The sequence below is a fragment of the Genypterus blacodes genome, unplaced genomic scaffold, assembly GCF_046128005.1.
Source record: "Genypterus blacodes isolate CSIRO-AG114 ecotype Tasmania unplaced genomic scaffold, CSIRO-AGI_Gbla_v1 ptg000240l_1, whole genome shotgun sequence".
Classification (NCBI taxonomy): Eukaryota; Metazoa; Chordata; class Actinopteri; order Ophidiiformes; family Ophidiidae; genus Genypterus; species Genypterus blacodes.
In genome coordinates, this window is record NW_027467038.1 from 1325423 (window position 1) to 1346965 (window position 21543).

At 41.9% G+C, this 21543-nt stretch overlaps 3 protein-coding genes and 1 long non-coding RNA gene across 4 annotated transcripts; all 4 read left to right on the plus strand.

Moving 5' to 3' along the window:
- Window positions 1-1378: 1378 nt before the first annotated feature.
- Window positions 1379-2338, plus strand: LOC143016686 (uncharacterized). The gene is made up of 3 exons (XR_012965547.1): window positions 1379-1553; window positions 1673-1762; window positions 2201-2338. It is a non-coding gene; the product is annotated as an uncharacterized LOC143016686 (long non-coding RNA).
- A 20-nt stretch (window positions 2339-2358) lies between these two features.
- Window positions 2359-3607, plus strand: LOC143016666 (uncharacterized; the record flags this gene model as incomplete). Its single annotated transcript, XM_076171106.1, has 4 exons — window positions 2359-2719; window positions 2834-2976; window positions 3068-3168; window positions 3443-3607. Coding segments are annotated over 4 exons (744 nt in total), but the record flags the coding sequence as incomplete, so codon positions are not given.
- A 565-nt stretch (window positions 3608-4172) lies between these two features.
- On the plus strand, window positions 4173-7540 carry LOC143016684 (uncharacterized). Its single transcript, XM_076171136.1, has 6 exons — window positions 4173-4791; window positions 4908-4997; window positions 5436-5609; window positions 5724-5866; window positions 5958-6058; window positions 6331-7540. The coding sequence occupies exons 1-6, from the start codon at window positions 4617-4619 to the stop codon at window positions 6467-6469; spliced, it is 822 nt and encodes a 273-aa protein (XP_076027251.1). The 5' UTR covers window positions 4173-4616; the 3' UTR covers window positions 6470-7540.
- A 3931-nt stretch (window positions 7541-11471) lies between these two features.
- On the plus strand, window positions 11472-21537 carry LOC143016667 (uncharacterized). Its single transcript, XM_076171107.1, has 16 exons — window positions 11472-11742; window positions 11859-11948; window positions 12386-12643; window positions 12758-12900; window positions 12992-13092; window positions 13367-13493; window positions 14832-14857; window positions 15418-15633; window positions 15726-15863; window positions 18171-18232; window positions 18659-18862; window positions 18979-19068; window positions 19484-19867; window positions 19982-20124; window positions 20244-20344; window positions 21208-21537. Exons 1-16 carry the CDS (start codon window positions 11628-11630, stop codon window positions 21344-21346), a joined length of 2337 nt encoding a protein of 778 aa, XP_076027222.1. The 5' UTR covers window positions 11472-11627; the 3' UTR covers window positions 21347-21537.
- The last annotated feature ends 6 nt before the right edge of the window (window positions 21538-21543 follow it).

Sequence of the window (21543 nt, forward strand, 5' to 3'; positions counted from 1 at the left end):
TGTAGCTAATCATTTAGCAGAGATATATTTTGTCATGTTCTCTACTGTTCTGTTATTCTGACATGTTAGTTGTTGCATGGTGTGAACTCCACATTATTATTCCCAGCATGCAACATTCCACCCCTGGGTTAGTTTCCCACCCACAGCACTTATACATGGATACTTTGTGTACTTTGTGTTTGTATTGATTTACTCTCTAAACGTGTGCCAAGTTGAACTTTTACTCTTTAAAGCACAGTTGTTGCATTCTGTTTATGTTAAACACTGTAAATAAAAGCATCAGTGTGTATATAGATTCATTTTTGTATAAGTAAAAATCTGTCACTGAATATACAATGTGTGTGTGTGTCTGTATGTGTGTGTGTGTGAGAGAGAGAGAGCCGTGTGTTATGTTACAGTCATGTTAAGTCTTCACACAGTGTCAGAGATCAATATCTTTGTATTTCTACAATAATTTAAGGATGTGAAATGTGAAACCATGTACTCTCATTCAAATAAAGGTTAATGGCATTTGATAAAGAATAATGTGCCATTGTGTTTGTTAGATATCTACATTATAGAAATTATTATTAGCCTTAAAGAATGCATACATCATCATGTGACATCACTGCATGTTACATCATTACAAGTTGTCACCATAATGTAAACAAATCAAATCAAATTTCTAGTAAAGAGAAAAACACAAATCAAAACGACTAGATAAGATTATTAGATAAGAGAATAAACATAAGTTGTGTTTACGGTTCTGTCTGTTACATAACTGTAAACATTTACCACTGAGGCTGTGAAACATGTAACATATGTCACAGTAAAAACACTCATACTCACATTGGTAACGAAGGATAACACCATCTGCTGAAGGCTGAACTACACCAGTTGTGTAATGTTGACCTCTACTGACACAGGGCGGGACACGCACATCCGTGAGAGCATAAACGAGTGAATGCACATAGACGTCTGGTCACCACAGACCTCCTGTTACACGTGCATGTAGTCATAGACGCCTTCTGTTACAAAAGGTTTAACCTGGTGGGGCTCAAGGTACACTTCATACCTGCTGATCCTTTAATCATGGTCAAATGATCCAGAATATGCAGGCCGGATGAAGAACACTAGGAGCATGCATACAATGATCAATCAGTTATAGGAAGATCAAGTGGACACAATTCTGAGTGTTGTGTTTATACTATACTGTATCTATGGCGATACAGAGGCTGAGGGTGGGTAGAGGGCCTGGACAGCAGAAGGGACGATGATGCCCTAATCAGGCAAAAATTGGACTGACCTTAACCTCTCCCACTTTCTCCAGATTACAGAAGTAAAAAAGAAGAAATAAAAACGGAAATGAGGAAATAAAACATTTTCTCATGAGACTTATCAAAGACTGAAGAAGCAGTTCACAGCTCACCAAGCAGCATCTTCATCACTCTCCATTGAAATGGCGAGTGGTTTGCATGAAGAGGAGATTGAGATGGAGGCAGATCATAAAAACATCCCTCTGTCTTCATCCAGGAGCACAGCTGGAGCCAGAGGAGTGACTCCTGCAGTGCCTGGTGAGTCACACAAGCCTGCAGTTCAACAATGAGGATTTAATAATGATAAAACAATGCTGTGTCCATGTCACATCATCATCATCATCATCAGTGTGAACGTGTGTGTTTGGTTCCTACAGGGAGAAAACTCCTCAGAGTGGTTATTGTGAGTTTTGGGCTCCTGTGTGTGCTACAAGCTGCTCTCAACATCTACCTGAGATTCACTCTCAGTGAGTTACAAAATGTCCTCAAACTGAGGGAAAGTCCTCACCTGTTGGTCTGATCCAGTCATCATGGAGCTTTTGAGATTTTTTTATTGTCAACCATCCAAATCTTTTGTATTCTGCACCTCAATGACTAAAGATGTTTCGTTTCCTATTCTGTAGTGTTTCATTGCTGCTGTACTCATCGTTTCCTCAAATTTGTTTCATTATATGAGAAACAACACATTACATTACATTACGATCATTTGGCAAACGCTTTTATCCAAAGCGACTTACATTACATTACCACCCTTCGCAGAGGGGGGAGCAATTGAGGGTTTGGTGCCTTGCTCAGGGGCGCCTCGGCAGGGGCTCGAACCGGCAACCCTCCGGTTCCCAAGCGGAAGCTCTACCCACTGAGCCACTGCCTGCCACATCATCAATTTGCTGTTTGTTTTTTTGCAGGTCACCAAAGAGAGGAAAACCAACAACTACATAACAGTACTATGCTTCAACTGCAAGAGATAAAGAGTCACAACCTGATGAGAGAGAGAGACCAGTTACAGACCAGTTACAACAACCTGACCAGAGAGAGAGACCAGTTACAGGCCAGCTATCACACACACAATGACGTGACCAGAGAGGGAGACCAGTTACAGGCCAGCTACGACGACGTGACCAGAGAGAGAGACCAGTTACAGACCAGTAACAACATCCTGACCAGAGAGAGAGACCAGTTACAGACCAGTAACAACATCCTGACCAGAGAGAGAGACCAGTTACAGACCAGTAACAACATCCTGACCAGAGAGAGAGACCAGTTACAGACCAGTAACAACAACCTGACCAGAGAGAGAGATCAGTTACAGACCAGTAACAACATCCTGACCAGAGAGAGAGACCAGTTACAGACCAGTAACAACAACCTGACCAGAGAGAGGGACCAGTTACAGACCTTGATAAATAACCTCTCTCAGATAAAAGGTATGAACAATCTACAAAATGCTGTTGTTGGTCAAACTTGCTTCACCTGCTGTTTTTAAATGTAAAGCTGCTGGAATCGGCCAACAGCTCACATCCTGATGCTTTTCTTTGCAGTGCTGGAATGTCCATCGGGCTGGGAGAAGTTTCAGAGCAGCTGTTACTACATCTCTAAATCACAGAAAAATTGGACGGAGAGCAGGCAAGAGTGTTTGCTCAGTGGAGCCAACCTGGTGATCATCAACAGCAGAGGAGAACAGGTGAGAGAGGGATGGACGGGGCTGTGGTCTCCAGGTATTTATACCTAATTGCTTGTCTAATTCTTTTCTCTGTATCATTTTTCACTCTCAGGCGTTTTTAAAGGACTTACAAGATCGTTTCTGGATTGGTCTGTCTGATTTGGACAATGAGGGACAGTGGAGGTGGGTGGACGGAACAGGACTGACTGATGGGTAAGAAATAGAGACAGAATGTGATGACACAATCCTTTCTTACACTCCGGTCATCAGAGCCACTTCATTTACTTTTCACGTCTCAGTCTGAAGTACTCATGTGAGTGAGTTCTTCAAAACTCCACCAAACCCTATTTTACCTACAGCTCAACCAGTGGGTGCATTATATGATATGATTATTTAGAAACAGACATTCTCTTTGGCTGAGAAATGTGTGTACGATTAGAATAATACAAAGAAAACTGTTGAAATGATTCCTCTTTATCTCATACAGGATCTGGGCTAAAGGAGAGCCTAATGATCAACACGGAGGTGAAGACTGTGTGGAGCTTATTCGGGGATTCAATGCATGGAATGATGCACCTTGTTCTGACATAAAGCACAGTGTTTGTGAGAAGTTAGTATCTACTTAAGAAATGAAACCAAACCTTTTGTTGATGCTGCTCAAACAGCACAAAGAGAAGTGGAGCTGAAAGTCTGAACAAAGCTTTACATATTATTCCACCATGACAGAACCTTTCACTTGTATTACCTGAAACCCAGTTTGAAACTGTTTTATATCCTCTTGCCTGCTTTGTATTCCTTTTATTTGTTTTGTCATAAAGCACCTTATAACTTTGAACTTAAACTTTTGAAAGGTGCTATGTAGATAAACGCATTATTATTATTATAAGTTGTTGGAAATGAGCTCTGAGAAATAAGAAGGTTGGCAGGTGTAGAAACATTCTTTTGTTTTTAAGAAGAGGAGCTGAGACGTCTCTCTAAGTGCATCATAGTTCAACGACAGGGTCACTGCTCAAGCAAACCTGAAGTGAAGGTGTTTGATCAGAACTCTGTTTTGAATGTGTCTCATTGTTACTTAAGGAGACAAAGTGTAAACTGCAGCTCTTCTTATTGTAACTCCACCTTCTTGAAATTCATAATGATGAAGCTTACACATGATATTTGTCTGTTGGTTTATTGCTCTGGCTCGTCTCCTAAAACAAGCTACATTCATATGTAAACACATTTGTGTCAAGATTATTTTCAGCCCGACATCACAAACAATGGGCCGCAATCATCGGCTCTGCATCCAATCAAATACCAGCATTAGAACACAGTCTGCAGTCTGACAGTAGCACAGACAAGCAAGAATCAGCTGTGCCACATGAAGAAACAGGGGAGGATGTGGTCAGGATCAGAAATATACACGAAGTGATGTGCGTGTGATCAGAGGACATCTGTGAGAGCGTGAGGATATTTGAGACTTTGAATCACGAGCAGCAAGAATATTTGAGTGAATGCAGCTGATTGATGTTAAACTCAATTAAGGGCAGGAAAAAAATGCCAGAATCAAGCATTAACCAGATCAGCCCTAACTCTGCCTATTTATTCTACTATGAAGTACAGAATAATTGAAATAAGGAAAGAATTGATGTGTTACTTCCTCATGAGTCTAATAACAGGAAATGGAAGTGAAGGTGCAGTTCACAGCTCACCAAGCAGCATCTTCATCACTCTCTATTGAAATGGTAAGTGTTTTGCATAAAGAGGAGATTGAGATGGAGGCAGATCATAAAAACATCCCTCAGTCTTCATCCAGGAGCCCAGCTGGAGCCAGAGGAGTGACTCCTGCAGTGCCTGGTGAGTCACACAAGCCTGCAGTTCAACAATTAGGATTTAATAATGATAAAACAATGCTGTGTCCATGTCACATCATCATCATCATCAGTGTGAACGTGTGTGTTTGGTTCCTACAGGGAGAAAACTCCTCAGAGTGGTTGCTGTGAGTTTTGGGCTCCTGTGTGTGCTACAAGCTGCTCTCAACATCTGCCTGAGATTCACTCTCAGTGAGTTACAAAATGTCCTTAAACTGAGGGAAAGTCCTCACCTGTTGGTCTGATCCAGTCATCATGGAGCTTTTGAGATTTTTTTATTGTCAACCATCCAAATCTTTTGTATTCTGCACCTCAATGACTAAAGATGTTTAGTTTCCTATTCTGTAGTGTTTCATTGCTGCTGTACTCATCGTTTCCTCAAATGTGTTTCATTATATGACAAACAACACATTACATTACATTACAATCATTTGGCAAACGCTTTTATCCAAAGCGACTTACATTACATTACCACCCTTCGCAGAGGGGGGAGCAATTGAGGGTTTGGTGCCTTGCTCAGGGGCGCCTCGGCAGGGGCTCAAACCGGCAACCCTCCGGTTCCCAAGCAGAAGCTCTACCCACTGAGCCACTGCCTGCCACATCATCAATTTGCTGTTTGTTTTTTTGCAGGTCACCAAAGAGAGGAAAACCAACAACTACATAACAGTACTATGCTTCAACTGCAAGAGATAAAGAGTCACAACCTGATGAGAGAGAGAGACCAGTTACAGACCAGTTACAACAACCTGACCAGAGAGAGAGACCAGTTACAGACCTTGATAAATAACCTCTCTCAGATAAAAGGTATGAACAATCTACAAAATGCTGTTGTTGGTCAAATTTGCTTCACCTGCTGTTTTTAAATGTAAAGCTGCTGGAATCAGCCAACAGCTCACATCCTGATGCTTTTCTTTGCAGTGCTGGGATGTCCATCGGGCTGGGAGAAGTTTCAGAGCAGCTGTTACTACGTCTCTAAATCACAGAAAAATTGGAAGGAGAGCAGACAAGAGTGTTTGCTCAGTGGAGCCAACCTGGTGATCATCAACAGCAGAGGAGAACAGGTGAGAGAGGGATGGACGGGGCTGTGGTCTCCAGGTTTTTATACCTAATTGCTAGTCTAATTATTTTCTCTGTATCATTTTTCACTCTCAGGCGTTTTTAATGGACTTACAAGATCGTTTCTGGATTGGTCTGTCTGATTTGGACAATAAGGGACAGTGGAGGTGGGTGGACGGAACAGGACTGACTGATGGGTAAGAAATAGAGACAGAATGTGATGACACAATCCTTTCTTACACTCCGGTCATCAGAGCCACTTCATTTACTTTTCACGTCTCAGTCTGAAGTACTCGTGAGTGAGTTCTTCAAAACTCCTCCAAACCCTATTTTACCTACAGCTCAACCAGTGGGTGCATTATATGATATGATTATTTAGAAACAGACATTCTCTTTGGCTGAGAAATGTGTGTACGATTAGAATAATACAAAGAAAACTGTTGAAATGATTCCTCTTTATCTCATACAGGATCTGGGCTAAAGGAGAGCCTAATGATGAACACGGAGGTGAAGACTGTGTGGAGCTTCTTGGGGGATTCAATGCATGGAATGATGCACCTTGTTCTGCCATGAACCACAGTGTTTGTGAGAAGTTAGTATCTACTTAAGAAATGAAACCAAACCTTTTGTTGATGCTGCTCAAACAGCACAAAGAGAAGTGGAGCTGAAAGTCTGAACAAAGCTTTACATATTATTCCACTATGACAGAACCTTTCACTTGTATTACCTGAAACCCAGTTTGAAACTGTTTTATATCCTCTTGCCTGGTTTGTATTCCTTTTATTGGTTTTGTCATAAAGCACCTTATAACTTTGAACTTAAACTTTTGAAAGGTGCTATGTAGATAAACGCATTATTATTATTATACGTTGCTGGAAATGAGCTCTGAGAAATAAGAAGGTTGGCAGATGTAGAAACATTCTTTTGTTTTTAAGAAGAGGAGCTGAGACGTCTCTCTAAGTGCATCATAGTTCAACGACAAGGTCACTGCTCAAGCAAACCTGAAGTGAAGGCGTTTGATCAGAACTCTGTTTTGAATGTGTCTCATTGTTACTTAAGGAGACAAAGTGTAAACTGCAGCTCTTCTTTTTGTAACTCCATCTTCTTGAAATTCATAATGATGAAGCTTACACATGATATTTGTCTGTTGGTTTATTGCTCTGGCTCGTCTCCTAAAACAAGCTTCATTCATATGTAAACACATTTGTGTCAAGATAATTTTCAGCCCGACATCACAAACAATGGGCCGCAATCATCGGCTCTGCATCCAATCAAATACCAGCATTAGAACACAGTCTGCAGTCTGACAGTAGCACAGACAAGCAAGAATCAGCTGTGCCACATGAAGAAACAGGGGAGGATGTGGTCAGGATCAGAAATATACACGAAGTGATGTGCGTGTGATCAGAGGACATCTGTGAGAGCGTGAGGATATTTGAGACTTGGAATCACGAGCAGCAAGAATATTTGAGTGAATGCAGCTGATTGATGTTAAACTCAATTAAGGGCAGGAAAAAAATGCCAGAATCAAGCATTAACCAGATCAGCCCTAACTCTGCCTATTTATTCTACTATGAAGTACAAAAGAATTGAAATAAGGAAAGAATTGATGTGTTACTTCCTCATGAGTGTAATCACGGGAAATGGAAGTGAAGGTGCAGTTCACAGCTCACCAAGCAGCATCTTCATCACTCTCTATTGAAATGGTAAGTGTTTTGCATAAAGAGGAGATTGAGATGGAGGCAGATTATAAAAACATCCCTCAGTCTTCATCCAGGAGCCCAGCTGGAGCCAGAGGAGTGACTCCTGCAGTGCCTGGTGAGTCACACAAGCCTACAGTTCAACAATTAGGATTTAATAATGATAAAACAATGCTGTGTCCATGTCACATCATCATCATCATCAGTGTGAACGTGTGTGTTTGGTTCCTACAGGGACAAAACTCCTCAGAGTGGTTGCTGTGAGTTTTGGGCTCCTGTGTGTGCTACAAGCTGCTCTCAACATCTGCCTGATATTCACTCTCAGTGAGTTACAAAATGTCCTTAAACTGAGGGAAAGTCCTCACCTGTTGGTCTGATCCAGTCATCATGGAGCTTTTGAGATTTTTTTATTGTCAACCATCCAAATCTTTTGTATTCTGCACCTCAATGACTAAAGATGTTTAGTTTCCTATTCTGTAGTGTTTCATGGCTGCTGTACTCATCGTTTCCTCAAATTTGTTTCATTATATGACAAACAACACATTACATTACATTACGATCATTTGGCAAACGCTTTTATCCAAAGCGACTTACATTACATTACCACCCTTCGCAGAGGGGGGAGCCATTGAGGGTTTGGTGCCTTGCTCAGGGGCGCCTCAGCAGGGGCTCAAACCGGCAACCCTCCGGTTCCCAAGCAGAAGCTCTACCCACTGAGCCACTGCCTGCCACATAATCAATTTGCTGTTTGTTTTTTTGCAGGTCACCAAAGAGAGGAAAACCAACAACTACATAACAGTACTATGCTTCAACTGCAAGAGATAAAGAGTCACGACCTGATGAGAGAGAGAGAGACCAGTTACAGACCAGTTACAACAACCTGACCAGAGAGAGAGACCAGTTACAGACCAGTAACAACAACCTGACCAGCACCTTCTGCTCCCCCAGATGGCGGGCGTCATGTCGTTGTATCTGTTCATGAAGCGTTACACAGCAGAGGAGATGTACCGGCCACATCAGGGCTTCTACCGCCCACGCCTCAGCAACTGCTCCGACTACTCCGGCCAGTTCCTCCACCCGGACGCCTGGGCCGGCCGTGGACGCAGCCCCTCGTCCATCTCCTCCGAGGCCTCGCTGCAGATGAACTCCTCCACCTACCCGGCTCTCCTCAAGTGTCCAGAGTATGAACAGATGTCCTCCTCGCCCTGCTGAAGCACAGGAAAAGTAGTGGAGTTCGATGATTGATGTTCTCTCAGCCTCTTCAGGCGTCTGACCTGATTCTCTCCTCCCTCCCCACTGACAGTTTCTCATTCCTGCCTTTGTTTCTGTGGGGAGTGGAACTTAAGTTAAAGGGTTGGCAGGTTAATTTAACTGGCTGGAACAGGACGAATAGAGTTGGTGACTGCTGAGCTGCTGCAGGCTGAGGTCACCTGAGCTCCTCACCTCTGTGGAGCCGTTCTGTTTATTTGCAGGCATAAAGGATTTGTAGCCAGGTTACGACTAAAACAGGGAAACAATCACAGCAGATACCTTCACCCTTTAGCTCAGCAGGAGAAGAACTCCACCTACTGTAGTTGTAGAGACGGGTTAGAGTGGAATCAGGAGTTCACATCTGGATTAGAATCTTGCAGAGTTGTTGTAGATGAAAAATGTACTCGTGTCTCCTTAAAATATGGGATTGCACATATTAAGGATTTGTAATCAATAAGTCCAGTCATATATACCAGTGACACCTATAAACTGTAAATGTGCTGTAGCTTTATGAGTGTGTGTGACACTGCAAACATCCTGAGGGACTACAGACAGCATCTTCACACCTTCAGGCGCAAAAGCTACAAATCAAACCATGAATGTGGAATTTAATGATTTAATCGACACAAAGCTCTTTGACCCTGTGAGTAAACCTCTGAGCCCTCCTGTGACTCACACACACACAGTAAACAGCCATAAACACTGATGCTCTGTTGCTGCATGTTGTTTTCTATTGTATAATATCACTATAGAGGTTGTTTTCTATCTTAAAATGTCTTTATTTAAGTTTACTTTGGTCTGAAAAATGCAGTTAAGGCTGCAGAGAATCAATCTGAACTGAATCCATATTTGCCGTGTCTACATACGGTCAAACCAAGCATCCAAGCCTCCGATCCAATGCAGCACTGCATGACTTCAATGCCAAACACACTTAGACACACATTACCTGTTCTAATAATAAACCAGAGAAAGAAACAGTTTACTTTTTCAAAAGTATCCACATCTGGACTCATGTATATCTGATATATTGATCGTCTGCTGTAGGAGCTGCTAAAAACATCTAAGAAACTTTGGGACTTTGGGAGGAATCATAACTAATCTGAATCCAAATCGACATAGAAGCACAGCAGGTGAATCTGTTTGATGGCTTGTGATGGAGAATGTGAATGAGTGGTGACGTTAAGAAGCTCCTTTGATATGAAGCCACTGTGAATGTAAGAAGAGCCCAAGGAAACAACGCTGAAAGAGATTTAAAGTAAACATAAAGGTATATTTACTCTTATTGTTGAAAACTGTATTTACACAATGTCCAAAGACGTTTCCCAGAGTTTGATAAGTAGCAAAGTATTCAAAACTAATACTTCATGCAGCTTTAAGTGTAGCTAATCATTTAGCAGAGATATATTTTGTCATGTTCTCTACTGTTCTGTTATTCTGACATGTTAGTTGTTGCATGGTGTGAACTCCACATTATTATTCCCAGCATGCAACATTCCACCCCTGGGTTAGTTTCCCACCCACAGCACTTATACATGGATACTTTGTGTACTTTGTGTTTGTGTTTGATTTACTCTCTAAACGTGTGCCAAGTTGAACTTTTACTCTTTAAAGCACAGTTGTTGCATTCTGTTTATGTTAAACACTGTAAATAAAAGCATCAGTGTGTATATAGATTCATTTTTGTATAAGTAAAAATCTGTCACTGAATATACAATGTGTGTGTGTGTCTGTATGTGTGTGTGTGTGAGAGAGAGAGAGCTGTGTGTTATGTTACAGTCATGTAAAGTCTTCACACAGTGTCAGAGATCAATATCTTTGTATTTCTACAATAATTTAAGGATGTGAAATGTGAAACCATGTACTCTCATTCAAATAAAGGTTAATGGCATTTGATAAAGAATAATGTGCCATTGTGTTTGTTAGATATCTACATTATAGAAATTATTATTAGCCTTAAAGAATGCATACATCATCATGTGACATCACTGCATGTTACATCATGACAAGTTGTCACCATAATGTAAACAAATCAAATCAAATTTCTAGTAAAGAGAAAAACACAAATCAAAACGACTAGATAAGATTATTAGATAAGAGAATAAACATAAGTTGTGTTTACGGTTCTGTCTGTTACATAACTGTAAACATTTACCACTGAGGCTGTGAAACATGTAACATATGTCACAGTAAAAACACTCATACTCACATTGGTAACGAAGGATAACACCATCTGCTGAAGGCTGAACTACACCAGTTGTGTAATGTTGACCTCTACTGACACAGGGCGGGACACGCACATCCGTGAGAGCATAAACGAGTGAATGCACATAGACGTCTGGTCACCAGAGACCTCCTGTTACACGTGCATGTAGTCATAGACGCCTTCTGTTACAAAAGGTTTAACCTGGAGGGGCTCCAGGTACACTTCATACCTGCTGATCCTTTAATCATGGTCAAATGACCCAGAATATGCAGGCCGGATGAAGAACACTAGGAGCATGCATACAATGATCAATCAGTTATAGGAATATCAAGTGGACACACTTTGAGTGTTGTGTTTATACTATACTGTATCTATGGCGATACAGAGGCTGAGGGTGGGTAGAGGGCCTGGACAGCAGAAGGGACGATGATGCCCTAATCAGGCCAAAATTGGACTGACCTTAACCCCGCCCTCTTTCTCCAGATTAGAGAAGTAAAAAAGAAGAAATAAAAACGGAAATGAGGAAATAAAACATTTTCTCATGAGACTTATCATAGACTGAAGAAGCAGTTCACAGCTCACCAAGCAGCATCTTCATCACTCTCTATTGAAATGGTAAGTGTTTTGCATAAAGAGGAGATTGAGATGGAGGCAGATTATAAAAACATCCCTCAGTCTTCATCCAGGAGCCCAGCTGGAGCCAGAGGAGTGACTCCTGCAGTGCCTGGTGAGTCACACAAGCCTGCAGTTCAACAATTAGGATTTAATAATGATAAAACAATGCTGTGTCCATGTCACATCATCATCATCATCAGTGTGAACGTGTGTGTTTGGTTCCTACAGGGAGAAAACTCCTCAGAGTGGTTATTGTGAGTTTTGGGCTCCTGTGTGTGCTACAAGCTGCTCTCAACATCTGCCTGAGATTCACTCTCAGTGAGTTACAAAATGTCCTTAAACTGAGGGAAAGTCCTCACCTGTTGGTCTGATCCAGTCCTCCTGGAGCTTTTGAGATTTTTTTATTGTCAACCATCCAAATCTTTTGTATTCTGCACCTCAATGACTAAAGATGTTTAGTTTCCTATTCTGTAGTGTTTCATTGCTGCTGTACTCATCGTTTCCTCAAATGTGTTTCATTATATGACAAACAACACATTACATTACATTACAATCATTTGGCAAACGCTTTTATCCAAAGCGACTTACATTACATTACCACCCTTCGCAGAGGGGGGAGCAATTGAGGGTTTGGTGCCTTGCTCAGGGGCGCCTCGGCAGGGGCTCAAACCGGCAACCCTCCGGTTGCCAAGCGGAAGCTCTACCCACTGAGCCACTGCCTGCCACATCATCAATTTGCTGTTTGTTTCTTGCAGTTCACCAAAGAGAGGAAAACCAACAACTACATAACAGTACTATGCTTCAACTGCAAGAGATAAAGAGTCACAACCTGATGAGAGAGAGAGACCAGTTACAGAATAGTAACAACAACCTGACCAGAGAGAGAGACCAGTTACAGGCCAGCTACGACGACGTGACCAGAGAGAGAGACCAGTTACAGACCAGCTACGACGACGTGACCAGAGAGAGAGACCTGTTACAGACCTTGATAAATCACCTCTCTAAGATAAAAGGTATGAACAATCTACAAAATGCTGTTGTTGGTCAAATTTGCTTCACCTGGTGTTTTTAAATGTAAAGCTGCTGGAATCGGCCAACAGCTCACATCCTGATGCTTTTCTTTGCAGTGCTGGAATGTCCATCGGGCTGGGAGAAGTTTCAGAGCAGCTGTTACTACATCTCTAAATCACAGAAAAATTGGACGGAGAGCAGACAAGAGTGTTTGCTCAGTGGAGCCAACCTGGTGATCATCAACAGCAGAGGAGAACAGGTGAGAGAGGGATGGACGGGGCTGTGGTCTCCAGGTATTTATACCTAATTGCTTGTCTAATTCTTTTCTCTGTATCATTTTTCACTCTCAGGCGTTTTTAAAGGACTTACAAGATCGTTTCTGGATTGGTCTGTCTGATTTGGACAATGAGGGACAGTGGAGGTGGGTGGACGGAACAGGACTGACTGATGGGTAAGAAATAGAGACAGAATGTGATGACACAATCCTTTCTTACACTCCGGTCATCGGAGCCACTTCATTTACTTTTCATGTCTCAGTCTGAAGTACTCATGTGAGTGAGTTCTTCAAAACTCCACCAAACCCCATTTTACCTACAGCTCAACCAGTGGGTGCATTATATGATATGATTATTTAGAAACAGACATTCTCTTTGGCTGAGAAATGTGTGTACGATTAGAATAATACAAAGAAAACTGTTGAAATGATTCCTCTTTATCTCATACAGGATCTGGGCACCTGAAGAGCCTAATGATGAACACGGAGGTGAAGACTGTGTGGAGCTTCTTCGGGGAATCAATGCATGGAATGATGCACCTTGTTCTGACATAAAGCACAGTGTTTGTGAGAAGTTAGTATCTACTTAAGAAATGAAACCAAACCTTTTGTTGATGCTGCTCAAACAGCACAAAGAGAAGTGGAGCTGAAAGTCTGAACAAAGCTTTACATATTATTCCACCATGACAGAACCTTTCACTTGTATTACCTGAAACCCAGTTTGAAACTGTTTTATATCCTCTTGCCTGCTTTGTATTCCTTTTATTGGTTTTGTCATAAAGCACTTTATAACTTTGAACTTAAACTTTTGAAAGGTGCTATGTAGATAAACGCATTATTATTATTATAAGTTGTTGGAAATGAGCTCTGAGAAATAAGAAGGTTGGCAGGTGTAGAAACATTCTTTTGTTTTTAAGAAGAGGAGCTGAGACGTCTCTCTAAGTGCATCATAGTTCAACGACAGGGTCACTGCTCAAGCAAACCTGAAGTGAAGGCGTTTGATCAGAACTCTGTTTTGAATGTGTCTCATTGTTACTTAAGGAGACAAAGTGTAAACTGCAGCTCTTCTTTTTGTAACTCCATCTTCTTGAAATACATAATGATGAAGCTTACACATGATATTTGTCTGTTGGTTTATTGCTCTGGCTCGTCTCCTAAAACAAGCTTCATTCATATGTAATCACATATGTGTCAAGATTATTTTCAGCCCGACATCACAAACAATGGGCCGCAATCATCGGCTCTGCATCCAATCAAATACCAGCATTAGAACACAGTCTGCAGTCTGACAGTAGCACAGACAAGCAAGAATCAGCTGTGCCACATGAAGAAACAGGGGAGGATGTGGTCAGGATCAGAAATATACACGAAGTGATGTGCGTGTGATCAGAGGACATCTGTGAGAGCGTGAGGATATTTGAGACTTTGAATCACGAGCAGGAAGAATATTTGAGTGAATGCAACTGATAGATGTTAAACTCAATTAATGGCAGGAAAAAAATGCCAGAATCAAGCATTAACCAGATCAGCCCTAACTCTGCCTATTTATTCTACTATGAAGTACAAAAGAATTGAAATAAGGAAAGAATTGATGTGTTACTTCCTCATGAGTGTAATCACGGGAAATGGAAGTGAAGGTGCAGTTCACAGCTCACCAAGCAGCATCTTCATCACTCTCTATTGAAATGGTAAGTGTTTTGCATAAAGAGGAGATTGAGATGGAGGCAGATTATAAAAACATCCCTCAGTCTTCATCCAGGAGCCCAGCTGGAGCCAGAGGTGTGACTCCTGCAGTGCCTGGTGAGTCACACAAGCCTGCAGTTCAACAATTAGGATTTAATAATGATAAAACAATGCTGTGTCCATGTCACATCATCATCATCATCAGTGTGAACGTGTGTGTTTGGTTCCTACAGGGAGAAAACTCCTCAGAGTGGTTATTGTGAGTTTTGGGCTCCTGTGTGTGCTACAAGCTGCTCTCAACATCTGCCTGAGATTCACTCTCAGTGAGTTACAAAATGTCCTTAAACTGAGGGAAAGTCCTCACCTGTTGGTCTGATCCAGTCCTCCTGGAGCTTTTGAGATTTTTTTATTGTCAACCATCCAAATCTTTTGTATTCTGCACCTCAATGACTAAAGATGTTTAGTTTCCTATTCTGTAGTGTTTCATGGCTGCTGTACTCATCGTTTCCTCAAATTTGTTTCATTATATGACAAACAACACATTACATTACATTACGATCATTTGGCAAACGCTTTTATCCAAAGCGACTTACATTACATTACCAACCTTCGCAGAGGGGGGAGCAATTGAGGGTTTGGTGCCTTGCTCAGGGGCGCCTCGGCAGGGGCTCAAACCGGCAACCCTCCGGTTCCCAAGCAGAAGCTCTACCCACTGAGCCACTGCCTGTCACATCATCAATTTGCTGTTTGTTTTTTTTGCAGGTCACCAAAGAGAGGAAAACCAACAACTACATAACAGTACTATGCTTCAACTGCAAGAGATAAAGAGTCACAACCTGATGAGAGAGAGAGAGACCAGTTACAGACCAGTTACAACAACCTGACCAGAGAGAGAGACCAGTTACAGACCAGTTACAACAACCTGACCAGAGAGAGAGACCAGTTACAGACCAGTAACAACAACCTGACCAGAGAGAGAGACCAGTTACAGACCAGTAACAACAACCTGACCAGCACCTTCTGCTCCCCCAGATGGCGGGCGTCATGTCGGTGTATCTGTTCATGAAGCGTTACACAGCAGAGGAGATGTACCGGCCACATCAGGGCTTCTGCCGCCCACGCCTCAGCAACTGCTCCGACTACTCCGGCCAGTTCCTCCACCCGGACGCCTGGGCCGGCCGTGGACGCAGCCCCTCGTCCATCTCCTCCGAGGCCTCGCTGCAGATGAACTCCTCCACCTACCCGGCTCTCCTCAAGTGTCCAGAGTACGAACAGATGTCCTCCTCGCCCTGCTGAAGCACAGGAAAAGTAGTGGCGTTAGATGATTGATGTTCTCTCAGCCTCTTCAGGCGTCTGACCTGATTCTCTCCTCCCTCCCCACTGACAGTTTCTCATTCCTGCCTTTGTTTCTGTGGGGAGTGGAACTTAAGTTAAAGGGTTGGCAGGTTAATTTAACTGGCTGGAACAGGACGAATAGAGTTGGTGACTGCTGAGCTGCTGCAGGCTGAGGTCACCTGAGCTCCTCACCTCTGTGGAGCCGTTCTGTTTATTTGCAGGCATAAAGGATTTGTAGCCAGGTTACGACTAAAACAGGGAAACAATCACAGCAGATACCTTCACCCTTTAGCTCAGCAGGAGAAGAACTCCACCTACTGTAGTTGTAGAGACGGGTTAGAGTGGAATCAGGAGTTCACATCTGGATTAGAATCTTGCAGAGTTGTTGTAGATGAAAAATGTACTCGTGTCTCCTTAAAATATGGGATTGCACATATTAAGGATTTGTAATCAATAAGTCCAGTCATATATACCAGTGACACCTATAAACTGTAAATGTGCTGTAGCTTTATGAGTGTGTGTGACACTGCAAACATCCTGAGGGACTACAGACAGCATCTTCACACCTTCAGGCGCAAAAGCTACAAATCAAACCATGAATGTGGAATTTAATGATTTAATCGACACAAAGCTCTTTGACCCTGTGAGTAAACCTCTGAGCCCTCCTGTGACTCACACACACACAGTAAACAGCCATAAACACTGATGCTCTGTTGCTGCATGTTGTTTTCTATTGTATAATATCACTATAGAGGTTGTTTTCTATCTTAAAATGTCTTTATTTAAGTTTACTTTGGTCTGAAAAATGCAGTTAAGGCTGCAGAGAATCAATCTGAACTGAATCCATATTTGCCGTGTCTACATACGGTCAAACCAAGCATCCAAGCCTCCGATCCAATGCAGCACTGCAGGACTTCAATGCCAAACACACTTAGACACACATTACCTGTTCTAATAATAAACCAGAGAAAGAAACAGTTTACTTTTTCAAAAGTATCCACATCTGGACTCATGTATATCTGATATATTGATCGTCTGCTGTAGGAGCTGCTAAAAACATCTAAGAAACTTTGGGACTTTGGGAGGAATCATAACTAATCTGAATCCAAATCGACATAGAAGCACAGCAGGTGAATCTGTTTGATGGTTTGTGATGGAGAATGTGAATGAGTGGTGACGTTAAGAAGCTCCTTTGATATGAAGCCACTGTGAACGTAAGAAGAGCCCAAGGAAACAACGCTGAAAGAGATTTAAAGTAAACATAAAGGTATATTTACTCTTATTGTTGAAAACTGTATTTACACAATGTCCAAAGACGTTTCCCAGAGTTTGATAAATAGCAAAGTATTCAAAACTAATACTTCATGCAGCTTTAAGTGTAGCTAATCATTTAGCAGAGATATATTTTGTCATGTTCTCTACTGTTCTGTTATTCTGACATGTTAGTTGTTGCATGGTGTGAACTCCACATTATTATTCCCAGCATGCAACATTCCACCCCTGGGTTAGTTTCCCACCCACAGCACTTATACATGGATACTTTGTGTACTTTGTGTTTGTATTGATTTACTCTCTAAACGTGTGCCAAGTTGAACTTTTACTCTTTAAAGCACAGTTGTTGCATTCTGTTTATGTTAAACACTGTAAATAAAAGCATCAGTGTGTATATAGATTCATTTTTGTATAAGTTAAAATCTGTCACTGAATATACAATGTGTGTGTGTGTCTGTATGTGTGTGTGTGTGAGAGAGAGAGAGCTGTGTGTTATGTTACAGTCATGTTAAGTCTTCACACAGTGTCAGAGATCAATATCTGTGTATTTCTACAATAATTTAAGGATGTGAAATGTGAAACCATGTACTCTCATTCAAATAAAGGTTAATGGATTTGATAAAGAATAATGTGCCATTGTGTTTGTTAGATATCTACATTATAGAAATTATTATTAGCCTTAAAGAATGCATACATCATCATGTGACATCACTGCATGTTACATCATTACAAGTTGTCACCATAATGTAAACAAATCAAATCAAATTTCTAGTAAAGAGAAAAACACAAATCAAAACGACTAGATAAGATTATTAGATAAGAGAATAAACATAAGTTGTGTTTACGGTTCTGTCTGTTACATAACTGTAAACATTTACCACTGAGGCTGTGAAACATGTAACATATGTCACAGTAAAAACACTCATACTCACATTGGTAACGAAGGATAACACCATCTGCTGAAGGCTGAACTACACCAGTTGTGTAATGTTGACCTCTACTGACACAGGGCGGGACACGCACATCCGTGAGAGCATAAACGAGTGAATGCACATAGACGTCTGGTCACCACAGACCTCCTGTTACACGTGCATGTAGTCATAGACGCCTTCTGTTACAAAAGGTTTAACCTGGTGGGGCTCAAGGTACACTTCATACCTGCTGATCCTTTAATCATGGTCAAATGATCCAGAATATGCAGGCCGGATGAAGAACACTAGGAGCATGCATACAATGATCAATCAGTTATAGGAAGATCAAGTGGACACAATTCTGAGTGTTGTGTTTATACTATACGGTATCTATGGCGATACAGAGGCTGAGGGTGGGTAGAGGGCCTGGACAGCAGAAGGGACGATGATGCCATAATCAGGCAAAAATTGGACTGACCTTAACACCACCCACTTTCTCCAGATTAGAGAAGTAAAAAAGAAGAAATAAAAACGGAAATGAGGAAATAAAACATTTTCTCATGAGACTTATCATAGACTGAAGAAGCAGTTCACAGCTCACCAAGCAGCATCTTCATCACTCTCCATTGAAATGGCGAGTGGTTTGCATGAAGAGGAGATTGAGATGGAGGCAGATCATAAAAACATCCCTCTGTCTTCATCCAGGAGCACAGCTGGAGCCAGAGGAGTGACTCCTGCAGTGCCTGGTGAGTCACACAAGCCTGCAGTTCAACAATGAGGATTTAATAATGATAAAACAATGCTGTGTCCATGTCACATCATCATCATCATCAGTGTGAACGTGTGTGTTTGGTTCCTACAGGGAGAAAACTCCTCAGAGTGGTTATTGTGAGTTTTGGGCTCCTGTGTGTGCTACAAGCTGCTCTCAACATCTACCTGATATTCACTCTCAGTGAGTTACAAAATGTCCTCAAACTGAAGGAAAGTCCTCACCTGTTGGTCTGATCCAGTCATCATGGAGCTTTTGAGATTTTTTTATTGTCAACCATCCAAATCTTTTGTATTCTGCACCTCAATGACTAAAGATGTTTAGTTTCCTATTCTGTAGTGTTTCATTGCTGTAGCGTTTCCTCAAATGTTTTTCATTATATGACAAACAACACATTACAATCATTTGGCAAACGCTTTTATCCAAAGCGACTTACATTACCTCCCTTCGCAGAGGGGGGAGCAATTGAGGGTTTGGTGCCTTGCTCAGGGGCGCCTCGGCAGGGGCTCGAACCGGCAACCCTCCGGTTGCCAAGCGGAAGCTCTACCCACTGAGCCACTGCCTGCCACAGCATTAATTTGCTGTTTGTTTCTTGCAGTTCACCAAAGAGAGGAAAACCAACAACTACATAACAGTACTATGCTTCAACTGCAAGAGATAAAGAGTCACAACCTGATGAGAGAGAGAGACCAGTTACAGACCAGTAACAACAACCTGACCAGAGAGAGAGACCAGTTACAGACCAATAACAACATCCTGACCAGCGAGAGGGACCAGTTACATACCAATTACACCAACCTGACCAGAAAGAGAGACCAGTTACAGACCAGTAACAACAACCTGACCAGCGAGAGAGACCAGTTACAGACCAATTACAACAACCTGACCAGAGAGAGAGACCAGTTACAGGCCAGCTACGACGACGTGACCAGAGAGAGAGACCAGTTACAGACCTTGATAAATAACCTCTCTAAGATAAAAGGTATGAACAATCCACAAAATGCTGTTGTTGGTCAAACTTGCTTCACCTGCTTTTTTCAAATGTAAAGCTGCTGGAATCGGCCAACAGCTCACAGCCTGTTGCTTTTCTTTGCAGGGCTGCGATGTCCACTGGGCTGGAAGAAGTTTCAGAGCAGCTGTTACTACGTCTCTAAGTACAGGGCAAATTGGAACGAGAGCAGACAAGAGTGTTTGCTCAGAGGAGCCAACCTGGTGATCATCAACAGCAGAGGAGAACAGGTGAGAGAGGGATGGACGGGGCTGTGGTCTCCTGACCTCACCTTCACATTTGCACACAACCAGTTTTTATACCTAATTGCTTGTCTAATTCTTTTCTCTGTATAATTTTTCACTCTCAGGAATTTTTAAAGGACTTACAAGATCGTTTCTGGATTGGTCTGTCTGATTTGGACAATGAGGGACAGTGGAGGTGGGTGGACGGAACAGGACTGGCTTATAGGTAAGAAATAGAGACAGAATGTGGTGACACAATCCTTTCTTACACTCCAGTCATCAGAGCCACTTCATTTACTTTTCACGTCTCAGTCTGAAGTACTCATGTGAGTGAGTTCTTCAAAACTCCACCAAGCCCCATTTTACCTACAGCTCAACCAGTGGGTGCATTATATATGTAGAGGTGGGGTGAAGTGTCGACGTAAATCGACTACTCGTTTATGTAAATACGTCGATTAGCATATCAGTTCGCCGGCGCGTCGTAATGACGTCAGATGGCTGCGCCAGGTGGAAGCATGCACGCAACCGGAACACAACCTTGCGAAACCTGGCGACAAAAGCAAGCCACGTTCAAAAGTGAAAGCATCGCCGAGGGTGTTGTCAAGGCGGCTCTCTGCCGGCCGCCGTGCGGTTCTATGCTGTCCGTCTTGCGGCTCGTGGCTGACGTGTTCAACGCAATCTGCATTGTTGTTGAATGCTGTTGTTGAATGCAGATTGCGTTAGATCACCCATACATGAATTAAATACGCAATATGTTGTATTGTAAAACGGAGATTATCAGTCAAAAGGGGGCTAGTTGTGGAATAATTCATTGCAAGTCTTTGTGGTTTGCTTTCAAGAGGAGATGATTGAAGAAAATATTGAAATATTAATGAGATAAGTTTGATATTTATTTTGGGGGAAATAATTGTTATATTGCGTAATAAATATAATATGTAGATTAATCGTTGAAAAAATGATCGTTAGGTGCAGCCCTAATTATATGATATGATTATTTAGAAACAGACATTCTCTTTGGCTGAGAAATGTATGTACGATTAGAATAATACAAAGAAAACTGTTGAAATGATTCCTCTTTATCTCATACAGGATCTGGGCACCTGAAGAGCCTAATGATGAATACGAAGGTGAAGACTGTGTGGAGCTTCTTCAGAAATTCAATGCATGGAATGATGCAAGTTGTTCTGCCATGAAGCACAGTGTTTGTGAGAAGTTAGTATCTACTTAAGAAATGAAACCAAACCTTTTGTTGATGCTGCTCAAACAGCACAAAGAGAAGTGGAGCTGAAAGTCTGAACAAAGCTTTACATATTATTCCACCATGACAGAACCTTTCACTTGTATTACCTGAAACCCAGTTTGAAACTGTTTTATATCCTCTTGCCTGGTTTGTATTCCTTTTATTTGTTTTGTCATAAAGCACTT

Excerpts from the sequence above, each read along its gene's own strand:
- LOC143016684 (XM_076171136.1), top strand. The coding sequence starts at position 4,617 with ATGGAAGTGAAGGTGCAGTTCACAGCTCACCAAGCAGCATCTTCATCA. Across the intron at positions 4,792-4,907 it reads AGTGACTCCTGCAGTGCCTG|GGAGAAAACTCCTCAGAGTG; the intron begins GTGAGTCACACA and ends TGGTTCCTACAG. Across the intron at positions 5,867-5,957 it reads TCAACAGCAGAGGAGAACAG|GCGTTTTTAATGGACTTACA; the intron begins GTGAGAGAGGGA and ends TTTCACTCTCAG.
- LOC143016667 (XM_076171107.1), top strand. The coding sequence starts at position 11,628 with ATGGTAAGTGTTTTGCATAAAGAGGAGATTGAGATGGAGGCAGATTAT. Across the intron at positions 11,743-11,858 it reads AGTGACTCCTGCAGTGCCTG|GGAGAAAACTCCTCAGAGTG; the intron begins GTGAGTCACACA and ends TGGTTCCTACAG. Across the intron at positions 19,868-19,981 it reads TAACCTCTCTAAGATAAAAG|GGCTGCGATGTCCACTGGGC; the intron begins GTATGAACAATC and ends TTTTCTTTGCAG.